The following is a 14,952-nucleotide window of genomic DNA, read 5'->3' as shown; positions in this document are numbered from 1 at the left end:
ATCCATCCCCCCGCCCTTCTCTGCCAATCCCTCCACTGACCTCCATCCCCTGCCCCCTCTGCCAATCCCTTCACTGGCTTCAATTGGCCAACTAATAAAATTCAAAATACTAAGAACATCACACAAAGTCATCCACAGCTTTGCCCCTAGCTACTTCACCCACCTCGTCTCAAAATATCACCCGAAGCGTCCTCTCCATTCCTCCCATGCTCACCTCTAAGACGTCTCTAGAGTCTCCCATCCTTTGGAACTCCCTACCCCACTCTGTCTGCCTTTAGACAATTCCAGAAAACTCATCTCTTCCGGGAAGTCCATCCCCCCCTCTACCCAACAACTAAATCATGTTTTTCTCCATCAGCTCTTCCCTCAGTTATTACCTTTGTATCACTTCCCTCTCTGATTTAGATTGTAAGCTCTCACGACCAGGACCCCCCTAACCCTCTTGTCTTGTACAGCTCCCTTTGCTTTGCAAAGCACGGAGCAAACTGTTGGCGCGATATAAATCCTGAATAATGATGATGATGATGAATCAGAATGCAGCTCTATGATCTCTCAGCATGGGAGGACTGTTGGACCCGGGTGTTCTATACTGTAAGTCAATCAGCTTTTTGTTTCCTCTGAGACAGATGAAATGTCACAGGAAAGGGGGGGCTGTAAGTTGTGGGAACAGACATCCTGGTCAGGTCACTATCTGCATGGAGTTTGCATGTTCTGCCTGTGCTTGTGTGAGTTTCCTTTGGGTACCCTGGGTTCCCACCATCCAAAGACTTGCTGGTAGCAATGGCTCCGGTCTGAATTGGCCGTGTATGTATGTGAGATAGGGACCTGAGATTGTAAGCTCCTCGGGGGCGGGGACCGATGTGAATGTGCACTGTGTAACTTGTCGTGTGTGTTACAGCAACTTGTGTCCCTACATTCAGTCCCCTCACCCAGCGCTCTCTCGTTCAGCTCACCTCCCACATGGGCTTGATGCCTTCTTTAAAGAGATGAAAGTCGCTGTAGCCGCTCAGGTCTCCGGGACGTACCAGATGGCTGTACACCCTCCAGAACTGCTCCACCTGCGGAGGACAGAGGTGTCAGGAGCTGCCAGCTGTTGAGGAACTAGAAGTTCCATGGCAAGACCCTGACAACCACAGGCATGATGAGATTGGGGGGGGAGGGAGAGAAGGGGGTGAGAAGGGTGTCTGCTTGAAGTACTTATAGTATTAATGAATCACCTGCACTCCATACAGCGCTTTGAGCACAGGAAATAGCGGTTGGTGCTCGAAGTGACAACACCGACGGCTCCGTGCCACAGTCCAATCAATGACAGAAGTCACCGGCACTCACTTGTAATGTGCAAGAAGCATGAGCACTTTTACTGATGCGTCGCAGAGCCAATATTTCGCGGGCCATGCAGGGTCCCTTCCTCAGGGCGACATAGTGACCTCAATAAAGGTGCTCACGCTTCTTGCACATTACGAGTGCCGGTGTTCTATCGAAAGCTCCGACTTGTCGAGCTCTGCGATTGGTGATGTCACATCCGGTGACTGCCAGTAGATCTATACCAGATGGAGCTAGTGCGCATGGCCATGGAATTGTTGCCGAATTCTCTATCTATTGCCACTGCGCCTGCGCGGCTCATCAGATTCTATAACCTAGTACAAAACTTATATTTGTGGTCAGAGTTACTTAGGCTTCCGAAGTCTTCATGACCTCTACCGATACCAACCTGATGTGTGCCATGATTTTATGGTCAGCGTGCCAAATAAGGGGGCACGCTCTAGTGAAATGATAGAACCTGGGGAAGGGCGGGAGGGTCAAGCGCGACCTCGCCGTGACGTGCCTAGGAGCTCCCTGTCCCCCTTCTTAAGGGGAAGAGAGCCACCGCAACTCCTCCCACAAACACGGCCAAGTTACCTTGGCCTATTACTTGTCCTAGGTTATAGAAGCCGATAGCTGCGCAGGCGCAGTGCAGAGTGCGGTTATAAAATGTGATGGTGCCACGCAGGTGCAGTGCGGTTATAAAATGTGATGGTGCCACGCAGGTGCAGTGCAGAGTGTGGTTATAAAATGTGATGGTGCCACGCAGGTGCAGAGTGTGGTTATAAAATGTGATGGTGCCACGCAGGTGCAGTGCAGAGTGCGGTTATAAAATGTGATGGTGCCACGCAGGTGCAGTGCAGAGTGCGGTTATAAAATGTGATGGCGCCACGCAGGTGCAGTGCAGAGTGCGGTTATAAAATGTGATGGCGCCACGCAGGTGCAGTGCAGAGTGCGGTTATAAAATGTGATGGCGCCACGCAGGTGCAGTGGCAATAGTTAGAGATTTCAAAAAGGATCCCATGGACATGCACACTAGCTGCATCTGGTGTAGATCTACTGGCAGTCACCGGATGGGACGTCACCAGTCGGAGAACTCAACAAGTCGGACCTTGCAATAGAACACCGGTGACGTCTATCATTTCCTGAAGTACTGGACACGATGCACGTTCATATTTATCACAACAGACAGATATCACAGGCAGTATAGGATCCGCCGCTCGCTCTTACTGTCGCCACCGTGCCGAACTGCCGGATGTTCTGTTCATAGTTGTGCGTGCTCGCCGGCCGGGAGGGCGTCCTGCGGGAATACCAGAAGGTGTAGCGGTACTGGAGGGGGTGCTCACCGGGGGGGATCAATAAATCCTAAATAGAAGAAGAAGAAAGATACAAATAGTGTACAGAGAACAGAACTCGGGAACACATACTACTACAGTGCGACAAAGTGACAAATGTTTAAAGAAGAACTCCAGGTATGCGAAAAAATTACACTATAACCCTTGTTGGTTAAAGGAGAACTATGAGGAGAGTGGTTTCCACTCATCCTCACAGTTAGAGCCGACGCGTGACAAAGAAGCTGTCACAGGTCGGCTATATAGATCGGGAAGTGAGCAGAAACATGCATCCGATCACTTCCTGATCGTCTACCTGCAGAGAGCGCTGACTGTCAGTCATCATTCCCTGCAAGGATTCCCCCCTCTCCAGTGCTGAGTGGAGGAACGGACGGGGGAGGGGGCGGGCACAGCTGACTCTGCCTCTAGATAGTCAGAGCCAGCTGTCACTCACGCAGCCGGGTGGATCTCAACAGTGTTGTAGGGATCCGTCCCGGCAGCGGCGCTGTCAGTGTATCGCCAGCAATAGCCCGCTATATACTGAGCTTTGGGTCACGGGAGGAGGTTGGTATATGACGTGAGGACGCCGAGGGACAAACCACAGTCACCGCTGCAGCACCGAGGATCAGGTAAGCACGTCATCTTCTTTATTCCGGCCACTAGTCCAAAATGAGCAGGTAACCCTTGCGGTACCGGGGTAGGCTTTTTAAATCTGCAGCTTTAAAATAACCTGAGCGGTGACCGTCAGTCAGGTGATCCTGCCATGATGGGTGGCCCCACCGCGAGGGTTCATTTTGGTGTCCCCGGAGTTCCTCTTGAAGGGAATGTAAACCCAAGCATAAAAGAAGTCATGTAAGCTTTAACATGTTACGCGTCTTTATTGAAGCTGAACTCCAGCTTTACCCTTATTCCTCTCACTTGTGACGAGTCCTCTCCTGTGTTGGAATGGATTAATCTCAATTCCCTGCAAACCGGCATCTCCCACAGTATAACCCCGGGGGGGTGGGGGGGTTATACTGTGGGATTTGTAGTTTCACCACAGCTGGAGGGCCGGGGTTTGACTACCCCTGGTAACCCTTTGAAGCTGCAGCAGCTATCTCGAGCCGCCTCCATTTCCTGTCTGAAGGACCTCCATCGTTCATCAATCACCTCTCCCCCCTCATCACTACACCTACGAGCTTTCTCTGCCGTCAATCATTTTCTCCCCGAGCTTCATGTGAAAGATCGTTCCCCCGCCACCCCTTTAGGAGGTGCTGCAACCAGTCACCTGATCAGCGGAGTTCACAGCACCCAGTGGCCACATCTAAAGGGACTCCAGGGATGTGCTCTTCCATATAATTCTGAGGCAGAGCGCTGGGATGTTTACAGGACCCTGCAGGCCCCTCCCACTGGACTCAGCAACAGACAGACCCCGCGATCGCATCACGGTGGAGCAGAAGGGTTAAAGCCCAAAACTTGATTTTATTGGTTATTGGCAAAGCAGGGAAGCATGGAGCTCCTATGTTTCTACTTCCAGGCCGTGTACCCACTGAGGTGGTGTCCCCTGAGTGTTGACACAGGAAGTGATGGGAAATCTCTACAGTGGGGGAATAGATTGAGCAACAAAGTACTTTTGGTCTTCACAATGGGGGAGGTTTAGACCCTTGGTGAGGTTACTTATTATTGCCTGTCTCGCTGCCCCGGCAACAACAACCCCCCTCATTTCTCAACCTGGTGTCACATGCACAGGAAGTGAGGGGAATTCTGCTCACGTGGTCACCAGCAACGGAATTGTTGACACTTCCAAATACCTATTAGATACAAAATAAGAGTTGGATTTATAAACAGCAACACATGAGCTGCCCCTGATGAATTGAAAGTCTCGGGCTGTCCTCCTCATCCTCTGGCTTCAGAACAATTGACCTCCCCCCAATCATCTACCACTAGAGATCCCCTATAACAATGCACATGGCAACAGTAATAACTTCCGGCGCACAGACTGACGTCACGCACCGTGCCGGAAGCGCCCGTCGACAGCCAGCCGAGCAGCCCGGCTCGTACCTTGGACTTGGCCTCCTCCTCGCCCCCCGGAGCGGAGACATCGTCACTCCCCGACAACCCCATAAGCGCTGCTGTGAGCAGCGGCCCCGGCTCTCCCTCCCTGGCGACACTTCCGGCTTCTCCTCTCACCGCGGTGCGGCCGAGCCCGGACTACGCGCTGGCGTCACGCGTCTACAGCTGGGCGGGGTCGAACTGTCCGGAGGAGGGCGGGGCTAAGGGGAGAGGGGGTTTTTTCGGGGGGGGGGGTGCTATTTGTAAGGGGGCGTGGTCTGTCTTAAAGGGAGCTGTTTAAAGACCGATAAGTCAAATATAATAATATATTAATAATAATAGCGTAACAATAAACACCAATGTTTAAAACTAAACAGATCTGACTGAAAATATCACTTCCTGTCAGGTGTTGTTCCCTGTAGTAATTTCATTCAGTCACTAGGTGTCCTCTGACTTCCGGGTTGTGAATGCAGGGTGTCATAGACCCGCCCCCTTGCTGCTCTGCACTCGCATACAATGATGAAAGATTGGCGTTGAAATCATCATGCATCAGTGACCATCTACGTATTATGTGACCAACCTACAAGGGGGGGGTGATTGACCTGCTGGCGGTTCGGCTTTATTGGTCGCTGAGTTGAGATATCGACCGCACAGGGAGTGCATTGTTTTCATAGTGACACATACAGCACTACAGAAAACAACAATGATGTAGGGAGGAGCTGTAGAGGGCTGCGGGAGGAGGGGCTTCCTCTTAGGCCAGGGTGTCATGGACCCGCCCCCTGGGAGCCTGGGCCCATTTTGCTACTGCAGCAAATGATTCTCACAAGTCATAACCCAAGCAATGTTCTCTGCGTGATTAAGGACCGCCCACCTCCGGAGAAGATCCCACTCGTCGTGTAATCAGCCAGAAGCTGGAACTTGAAAAGAATATATACTTTTCTGTCATGTTATTGACCAAATATGGTCAATGATGTCACCAGCATCCCACCCCTTTGTTTATGTGGAGACATGGGGCAGAGAGTGCCCCAGCCGCAGCTGATTGCGGCGGCACCGACAGTTTCCTCTTGGGCCTGGTCTGAACTCACCTCTAATGGCCACCTTTAGAAGCTCCTTCTGGGTTACATGTGGCATTGGAGAACCTGTATGTTCCACCAACATGTATGTTGCAGCGCAATGGCCACGTGCAACCACAGACGTCGTTCTTCAACAGCATGTTTGATTTGCAGCTGATTGGATATTGATTGTCTGATTATTTTCATATTGGACCTCAAACTCTACAACTTGTATCTTCTCAGAGTTGACCATGTCATAGAGATGTGCCCGGTGTGTGTGACTCCAATGACCACCAAGCACTCCCCCCCCCCCCCCCAGTACCGGATCTGAACCCCCTACACCGAATACGAGCTCTGGTTTGGATCAGCCATTCCGAGAGATTCCTTTGTTCCTGGCCATAGGTTGCTGAACCATAGTAGGTCAATGTCATTGACCAAATAGGACCACGCGGCCATATAAGGTCAACAGTGTCACCAGCATCCCGCCCCCTTGTTTAGGTGCAGTTGCTGGGCGGGGAATACCCTGGCCACAGCTGATCGGGCCATATAAGGTCCATGCCATTGACCAAATAAGACCATGCAGCCATAAAAGGTCAATGATGTCACTACAAGCATCATGTCCCTTTGTTTAGGTGCAGCTGTGGGCAGGGGTATGCCCCCGGCCGGAGCTTATTGGGCCAGATTAGGTCAATGCCATTGACCAAATATGACAATTGATGAGATATTGAACATCTGATTATTTTCATAATGGCCCTAAAACTCTGACGCTTGTATCTTCTCAGAGTTGACCATATCATAGAGATGTGCTTTCCTCCAATGACCACCAAGCACCCCTTCCCCCCAGTACCGGATCTGAACCCCCCTACACCGAGCTCTGGTTTGGGTCAGCCATTCAGAGAGCGGGCAGATGTTGGACATTCCCACCATGGATTCCTTTTTTGTAGACTTCTGATGAAGAAATAAAAAGGAGCAGGCACTGCCGAGATTCGAACTCAGGATCTCCTGTTTACTAGACAGGCGCTTTAACCAACTAAGCCACAGCACCACCTGTTTGCTGAGCAGGCGTGTGTCCTAATCATGCGTGTACATACTGTTGATGTTTACCTTACATGCTACCTGTGGTCATGTGATCTCTGTACAGTCACCTTAAAAAATACATTTCAGTCCCGGAACTATGAACAACAATGTATCTTATTTGTGTATCACTCGGCCGTAGCCCTCCACAGTGGCGGACCCAGGGAACAAAGGGCCCTGGTGCAAGATTATTTTTGCCCCCCCCCACCCCCCCCAAAAAAAAACAAAACCCACAGACCCCCATAACCCATATCCCCTGTAGCAACCACAAAAAAACAAAGTTGGAAAAATGGCATTGCTGTATAAAGTACTGCTGAGACTTGTAGTCCTCTATAGAGGGTGCCATTCTGCATTGGACCTGCTATATAGAACTACAAGTACCAGCGGTACTTTATACAGCAAAGCCATCAATTGGGCTACAAAAAAATAATGATTTTATTTATAACTTACCTTCACCTCCTCTGGCTGTTTCCTGGTGGGGGAGGCTGCAGAAAATCACCCCTGTGTGTGGTGTGTCCATCTCAGCGCGCCCGTGTACTCAGGCGGCTGTTTGCTGGGTCCTCACGGCCGAGGCCCCGGGCTGCCCCCTGCAGTGCCTGCAGGCTTTTTTTTTCCTCTCGGGGCACCTTTGCACCTACTTGAACCATCTAGTCCTCTCGGGGCACCATTGCTCATACTTGACCCGTCTAGTCCTCTCGGGGCATCATTGCTCATACTTGAACCATCTAGTCCTCTCGGGGGGCCTTTGCTCATACATGCCCCGTCTAGTTATCTCGGGGTGCCTTTGCTCATACTTGACACGTCTAGTCCTCTCGGGGGGCCTTTGCTCATACATGCCCCGTCTAGTTATCTCGGGGTGCCTTTGCTCATACTTGACCCGTCTAGTCCTCTCGGGGCGCCTTTGCTCATACTTCACCCATCTAGTCCTCTCGGGGCGCCATTTGCTCATACATGACCCGTCTAGTTATCTCAGTCCATTTCCTGAAGGGTACCCCTCTAGAAGGGTACGTTTTTCGTCCTTCCAGAGTTCCTCTTTGGATCCTCAGTGAAGAAGGATTCCACCCGCGGGAAGGTGGCCCTCGTTGGTTTCTGCTTGTTGTAGATACAACTATAAGGAAAGCGGTTCCGGGTGCTGAGAACTCATGTCTGTACGTGGCAGAAAAGTTCTCATAAGTCACCAGATTACAATCCTGCCGCAGTGACCGGTGAACAGGCGCGCTCATATTTTGTGATAACTCGTGGACACCTAATACCATTAATACCTCCCACCGGATTCACGGAGAAATACTTCCCGAGAGGAGACATTGGCGTGACGTCGCTTCTTATTTTCCACATTTATATCATTCATAGGAAACAAACTGGTCATACTGCACCCTCGTTTACCGATTATTTAAAGCTGAACTCCGGGACAAATACCAGAGTCACGTGTGTACTTCCTGAATCTTGGTGAGCTCTCTGTATTTCTTCCAGATCTGTGCAGTAATCCCGTGTGAGGAGCTTCCTGTAATAAAGACCGGTCACTGCTGCTCTCTCCTTGTGCAGGGTGACTGGTCTTGTCTCCGCCCCCTCCTGTAATAAAGACCGGTCACTGCCGCTCTCCCTCCTTGTGCAGGGTGACTTGTCTTGTCTTGTCTCCGCCCCCTCCTGTAATAAAGACCGGTCACTGCTGCTCTCTCCTTGTGCAGGGTGACTGGTCTTGTCTCCGCCCCCTCCTGTAATAAAGACCGGTCACTGCCGCTCTCTCTCCTTGTGCAGGGTGACTGGTCATGTCTCCGCCCCGCTCCTGTAATAAAGACCGGTCACTGCCGCTCTCTCTCCTTGTGCAGGGTGACTGGTCATGTCTCCGCCCCGCTCCTGTAATAAAGACTGCTCACTGCTACTCTTTCTACTTGTGCGGGGTAACTGGTCTTGTCTCCTCCCCCTCCTGTAGTGGGTGGGACCTGCCAGGTACCTCCCACAGCTCTGCTCTCAGCACAGTGATGGTGTCACTAGGTGATAGCTGGGTTCGTAAAGGCATTTGGTGCTCACAAAGTGGATTTATATCCTCTGTGGCTATTGAGGAATAGATTTAAATAAAGGTTTGTGTGCGCCCGGAGTTCAGCTTAAAGACCAAAAAATAGATCTAAACCGGATCACTGAATTTCATATCAGATTTAATATTTTAGATTGTAAGACCTCATGAGTCGGGCCCTCCGAACCCTCTTGTCTCCCATTATATTGTAAAGCGCTGTGCAAACCGTCGACACTTCATAAACCCTGTATAATAATGATAATGCAATTAGGATTCAGTAAAATAATCCCCGGTGATCCTGCCATGAAGCACCTTCTTCAGTCATTTCCTGTAACAGAGTGACAACCGTCTCTTAATTGTGCTGCTGCGTTGTCACAAAGCCACATGTCCCCTGGTGACAACTACAAGCGGCCGTGCAGACACACATTGCTTAGGCGTGGTCCACCATTGTCACTATGGGGAAGCCAATCCAGAGCAATGATGCTGAGCCTACACTAAAAGGGCATGTAGACAGGAAGTGGCTGAGAGAGGATGGAGGAGGTCAGTATCAGATACAAAAAAAAGGTGAGAAGAGTAATTCATGAAAGGAAGAAATGTGATTGTTTAAGATGCAAAACGTCATCCAGTTAGAGTTCAGATCCACTTGAATGTCATGAGTGGGGGTCAGAATCATATGCGCTGTCCGTAGTGCTGATCCTGAGTTTTTATAAGACCAGTGTTCTATCGAAAGCTCCGACTTGTTGAGCTCTCTGACTGGCCACGTCACATCCGGTGACTGCCAGTAGATGTACAGCAGATGGTGCTAGTGCGCATGGGCAGAAAATCCTTGTCGACCTAACTATTGCCACTCATCGGATTTTATAACCTAGTACAAACATATTTGTCGTAGGTTATAGAAGCCGATAGCTGCGCAGGCGCTGTGGCCACTGTGGTTGTAGAAAGAATCATGTGGCCGCGCAGGCGCTGTAACATAATATAACCTTTGACTAGGTTATAGAATCCGATGAGGCAACAGCCACTGGGCCTGCGAGGCTATCGGCTTCTATAACCTAAGACACATATAACTGTAGTAGGTTATAGAAGTGGATCGCCGCGCAGGCGCTGCGGCAATAGTTAGACAGTGCGACAAGGATTTCCTGGGCATGCGCACTAGCTCCATCTGCTGTAGACCTCCTACTGCCAGTCACCGGATGTGACGTCACCAGTTGGAGAGGTCGACAAGTTGGAACTTTCAATAGAACACCGGCACTGAATTGGTTACAAATCAACCTGGCGTGCAAGGCTGGCGTCACCATGCCAGGGGTGCCCACCGTGGGATATCAGCCCACATACCCCTCAGCATAGGGTGACGGGTATAAGAAGGCTCCCAGAACCAAATGGTGACCAGCGCTGATGGGTCCCACGCTTCCTTCTGTGGGTGGGTACGATCTGCACAGCACCGCGACGTTTTCTGCCCACAGGCATTGATTGGCAGGCTCGTACGAAGCACATTGACAGTGATGTGCGGCTAGCTCGGGGGGCATTTACTAGAATGGAAGGAACACTTTGGGAAGTGCAGCACTTATAGTGTCCTCTGGTTGGCGCTAGTGGGCCGTTACGATAAATGTTCCAGTGAGGGAGATCCTCCATGCCATCATGTAGAGCAGCCATGTCTCTCCCCTCAAGGGGAAGCCCTCCCAGGCTGTGAGCCTGTGTTCTATCAAACTTCGTGACTGCGTGACCGGTGACGTGATCACACATTTTAACCTAATCCTGCCCAGTTTTTCGGCAGTGGAATGTGTGACCGGTCACACATTTTAATGTAATCCCGCCCACTTTTTCTGCGGTGGAATGTGTGACCGGCAAAAGGTGAAGAATTCCAAGGCTTTCTCAGCTGTTCCAGGGCAGATCGGCATCACAGATGGTATGCGCAGGAGAACCGATCTGCCCTGGAACAGCGGAAGTCCTGAAGTGTCACGTCTATCCGACTTTGTGACTGCGATCTCACATTCCACAAAGTCGGATAGAAGTGACATTTCAGGACCGATCAACTGTTCCAGGGCCGATCGGTTTTCCTGCACGTACCATCTGTGATGCCGATCTGGCCTGGAACAGCTGAGATACCATCTGTGATGCCGATCTGCCCGGGAACAGTGGAGAAAGCCTTGGAATTCTTCACCTTTTGTCGGTCACACATTCCACCGCCCAAAAACTGGGCGGGATTACGTTTAAATGTGTGACCGCGTGACCGGTCACACATTCCAACCCAGTCACAATCTTTGATAGAACACCTGCAGTGAAAGACCTTGGGCCTCGGGCCTGACCCTGGGATACAAGCATGAGCATTCAGGTTGCCTGCCCGCATGGGCCCCACAATAACACTCCTCACCCTCTGTATGGGACTGATGCAACTTTGTAAGGACCATTGAGCCGATCATTTGCAACTGTTTCATGTCGTCCCTTGTTGGAAGGATTCCCTTCATATTCAACTGTGTGAACTGTTAATAGTTATTGAGTGAGGAATTTTCCTTCAAAGCCTCCATGTCATGTGTGCCAAAGTCCTACCCATGGGAAGTAGCTGCAGGCACCCGGTCTATTGCAAGAAGACTTATAATGTGCGGGACTGATCGAGCAGTCATTCCATGCACAGCCAATACTGGGGGAATGGGGTATTGGTTGGGGATCCAAAAAAACAGATGCCAACATGTTTCAGGGGTATAAAAACTCTCCCTTCTTCAGGGCTTCTAAGCTTGGCGACTTTCCTCAACCAACAGCGTGAGCAGACTGCAGCTTGGGGAGCCGTGCTGTGGTTGGCATATGGGGATTCACCCTTTCCATTGGACCTGGTGCCCATTGTCACCGTAACAGGGAGTGATGGGAAATCCAATATTTTAGAGTTGTCACAGGAACTAGAGGGGAGGGGTGATTATCTAATGGTAACCCCCTTTCTTATGACAGATGTCACAGAGAGAGATTTCCTCTCACTTCCTGTTACATTTGGGTAACGCACATTTCCCTGGGCGGGGGGAAGGAACAGGCCACACAAACCTGTTGCTTTCCCTTAGCGCAGGCTCACCTACAATAAACATTCATCCCTACACCTTCTCCCTGATCCAGGAGTCTTCCTTCTTCCCGGAGCAGAACCGCAGTCGATGACCCAACCTACCAATACCAATCTCCCTTTCTATAACTGGAGCTGCATGTCAGAGCTGTGCACATTTCAGGGCCGGATGGACACAAACACGAATCCTTTGTCAGCTAAACTCCAGTTTAATAAATCTGGATTTGTGTAAAGAGTCGCCATCAGTCCACTTTCCGAATCCTCAGGAGAAGGCGGAGGGTGCGGCGGGCGATCCAGGCCAGGATTTTGGAACTCATGACGCACTCCGCGAGGAACAGATCCAACACAAAGCTCTGCAAAAAATAAAAGGAGGGGCATAGATCAGGAATAAGATCAAGAGCCCCTGTCATTTATGCTGTATTGTGATTGGACGCGTATACGGCAATGCTAATGCACCACTGCAGCGTGGATACGGCATGCTGATGAGAGGAATGAAGTCACCAGCACACCGAATTCCACCTGATCCGTCTCTATTGACGTCAGATAATCATGGTATCACGGTGAAATGCAATGGTTCGGAACCACATGGGGTTCCTTCCTCAGGCAATCAATGTGATCCATTCCTCCGGCAATCAATGTGATCCCTTCCTCCTGAGTCACAGACAATAGCCGAATCCTGGTTTTCCTTGTTTCCCTGCTAACTAGGACAAGCCTGTGTTTCTTCCATGCAACCACTAGATGGTGCTGTGCCTATAGCATGTATGTCATGCAGGACCAATAGGAATAGCCTTGTACTAGAGATGCTGGGGGTGCCGGTGTTCTATCAAAGATTGTGACTGTATTGGAATCTGTGTCCGGTCACACATTTTAACGTGATCCCGCCCACTTTTTCGGGCGGTGAAATGTGTGACCGGTCACGGGGGTCACATATTTTAATGTAATCGCGCCCACTTTTTCGGCGGTGGAATATGTGACCATCAAAAGGTGAAGAATTCCAAGGCTTTCTCAGCTGTTCCGGGGCAGATCGGCATCGCAGATGGTATGTGCAGGAGAACCGATCGGCCCTGGAACAGCTGATCAGTCCTGAAATGTCACTTCTATCCGACTTTCTGGAATGTGAGATCGCAGTCACAGAGTCTGAGAGAAGTGACATTTCAGGACCGATCAGCTGTTCCAGGGCCGATCGGTTCTCCTGCACATACCATCTGCGATGCCGATCTGCCCCGGAACAGCTGAGAAAGCCTTGGAATTCTTCACCTTTTGATGGTCACATATTCCACCGCCGAAAAACTGAGCGGGATTACGTTAAAATGTGCGACCATGGGACTCTGCTTAACCTTAGCGGTTAGACAGGTTTTTTTGCATGGTGGCTGGAAACTTTTTGCTGTTTTACGGTTTGAAGCCGTTCCGTGTGCACCTTGCTGTAAAGCTGGTGACGAATTGATGAGTGCGTTTACCATTTGTTTTGCTTGACTGATTTGGTGCAGTGACGGATGGGGGGCCTCAGCTGCCATGGTGATGTGCGGGGTCCCTTGTGCGTACCTGTGCCTTTAACCACTTCAAGACCAGGTGTTTAGACCCCCTTCCTGGACAGGCCATTTTTCAGTATTCAGCGCTGCGATACTTTCACTGACGTTTATTCCGTCATGCAACGCTGTACTGAAATGAATTTTATACCATTTTTTGGGGACAGATAGAGCTTTATTTTGGTGGTATTTAATCACCACTGTGTTAGGACTGCACTATACAGAGGAGCCTTGACGCGGCTGTGCGGCTTTCACATATTCAGAAGACGTGTATCCAAACCTCTGCTTTTAACCTTAGCGGTGAGACAGGATTTTTTTTGCATGCTGGCTGGTGAGTGTGCTGGGAAACTTTTTGCTGGTCACACATTCTAACGCAGTCACAAACTTTGATAGAACACCGGAATTTACACAACATCTGTCATCTTCATAGAGAGGAGCCAGGAGTCTAAAGTCAACAAGGGATTATCGGAACAGGAGTTCCACTTTCAAGAACATCATCTAAGAATCAGTTTTGTTTAATTGCTTGAAATATTTCCAAAATGGAACATGGAGGAATTCCTCTTCATTCATCCCTCCTATAGCTGAGCGGGGTCCTTTCACCTAGCTGCGACCACCTGACTATCAATCTGTGAATAGGACAAAAAGAAGTTTCAATTTGGTATTGGAGATATAAAGGGAGATGGAGAAGCCAGTCTGTACCTGGATGGTGTGGGATAAGCAGCCGCTGGTACGACTGGTCAGCCCCGCGGTGTTCAGCGCCTCCCGGGCATAATCGTCGGCCGTCTTCACCAGCAGATTCGGTTTCGTATTCAGAGTCATGTTGGTGGAGACCATAAGGGGCATCACGCTCTGTAGGGACAGACTCCAATGAGAATACGATCATGCTTACCCATGCTTACTCAATTGACGAGGTTGTACCAGCAGGGCTGGATTTACTTTCTCTGCTGCCCCAAGGCCAGGTTCCTCAATGCGCCTCCCAACCTGCCAAACCCCCCCCTCCCCTAACATTAAGAGTGGCGGACCTGCAGGCTGCATACAATGTCGCCAAGATCACTTGTACAAAACAAGCTGCGGCTTCCCCGCTGTACATTTAGCTCTGCTTGCCCAAAGAAAACAACTACCCGTCCAGGCATGATAGGAATTCCGCACCCCTGCTGCCCCTCAACTCCCTGCTGCCCCGAGGCCGGGCCTTGGTTGGCCGTGTGGGAAATCCAGCCCTGTGTACGAGGGGGGCTGCCGGTATTCCAATGGGACAAGGTCCACTGGCACCAGAGGCGAGGAAGCAAACGTGCGCCCCTACTGTGGTCTTTAATTCAGCATTACAAAAGCTAAGGCATTACAGAAATGTAAAACATTTCTATACAAACAGTTAATAAAAAGAAAAGCTAGGACAGGGGAATAAAGGCAATATTAAATAAATTAGGGTATAATTGATAGATAACAGCCCTGCGCATGTCTGTGAAGGTTATGTTATATGTGAATATATGCGCAAATGAACGTTCTTTAACAGGTCTATTCACAAAAAGGTTGAAGGGTTTGGAGAAGGCAGGAGAAGTGAACAATCTAGGACAACAATCGCTGATTT

The 14,952-nt window shown here is 50.2% G+C and overlaps 2 protein-coding genes and 1 non-coding gene across 4 annotated transcripts in view; all 3 read right to left on the bottom strand.

Annotated features, from left to right (window-relative positions):
• The window catches only part of LOC108794732 (eukaryotic translation initiation factor 4E type 2-like), an 8,574-nt gene extending 3,711 nt beyond the window's left edge, over positions 1-4,863 (bottom strand). The window contains exons 1-4 of one of the 2 annotated variants that reach the window (XM_018565822.1): positions 4,674-4,863; positions 3,743-3,749; positions 2,533-2,660; positions 954-1,058 (exon numbers count right to left, since the gene is read on the bottom strand). In XM_018565822.1, coding sequence (XP_018421324.1) covers positions 954-1,058; positions 2,533-2,660; positions 3,743-3,749; positions 4,674-4,736 — 303 coding nt within the window. In that variant the 5' untranslated portion in view covers positions 4,737-4,863. Of the gene's footprint in view, positions 1-953; positions 1,059-2,532; positions 2,668-3,742; positions 3,750-4,673 lie in introns of both variants that reach the window. The other variant, XM_018565823.1, reaches the window with a different exon arrangement.
• A 1,824-nt stretch (positions 4,864-6,687) lies between these two features.
• On the bottom strand, positions 6,688-6,761 carry TRNAT-AGU. Its single transcript has one exon. It is a non-coding gene; the product is annotated as a tRNA-Thr (tRNA).
• A 5,322-nt stretch (positions 6,762-12,083) lies between these two features.
• LOC108794729 (very-long-chain 3-oxoacyl-CoA reductase-like) overlaps positions 12,084-14,952 on the bottom strand; it is a 33,174-nt gene continuing 30,305 nt past the window's right edge. The window contains exons 10-11 of the mRNA XM_018565819.1: positions 14,067-14,216; positions 12,084-12,194 (exon numbers count right to left, since the gene is read on the bottom strand). Coding sequence (XP_018421321.1) covers positions 12,084-12,194; positions 14,067-14,216 — 261 coding nt within the window. The remainder of the gene's footprint in view (positions 12,195-14,066; positions 14,217-14,952) is intronic.

Source organism: Nanorana parkeri, unplaced genomic scaffold (assembly GCF_000935625.1).
Source record: "Nanorana parkeri isolate BGI_ZX_2015 unplaced genomic scaffold, ASM93562v1 scaffold890, whole genome shotgun sequence".
NCBI lineage: Eukaryota > Metazoa > Chordata > Amphibia > Anura > Dicroglossidae > Nanorana > Nanorana parkeri.
The sequence above is the reverse complement of the archived record's forward strand: the minus strand, read 5'-3'. Positions and strand labels throughout refer to the sequence as shown.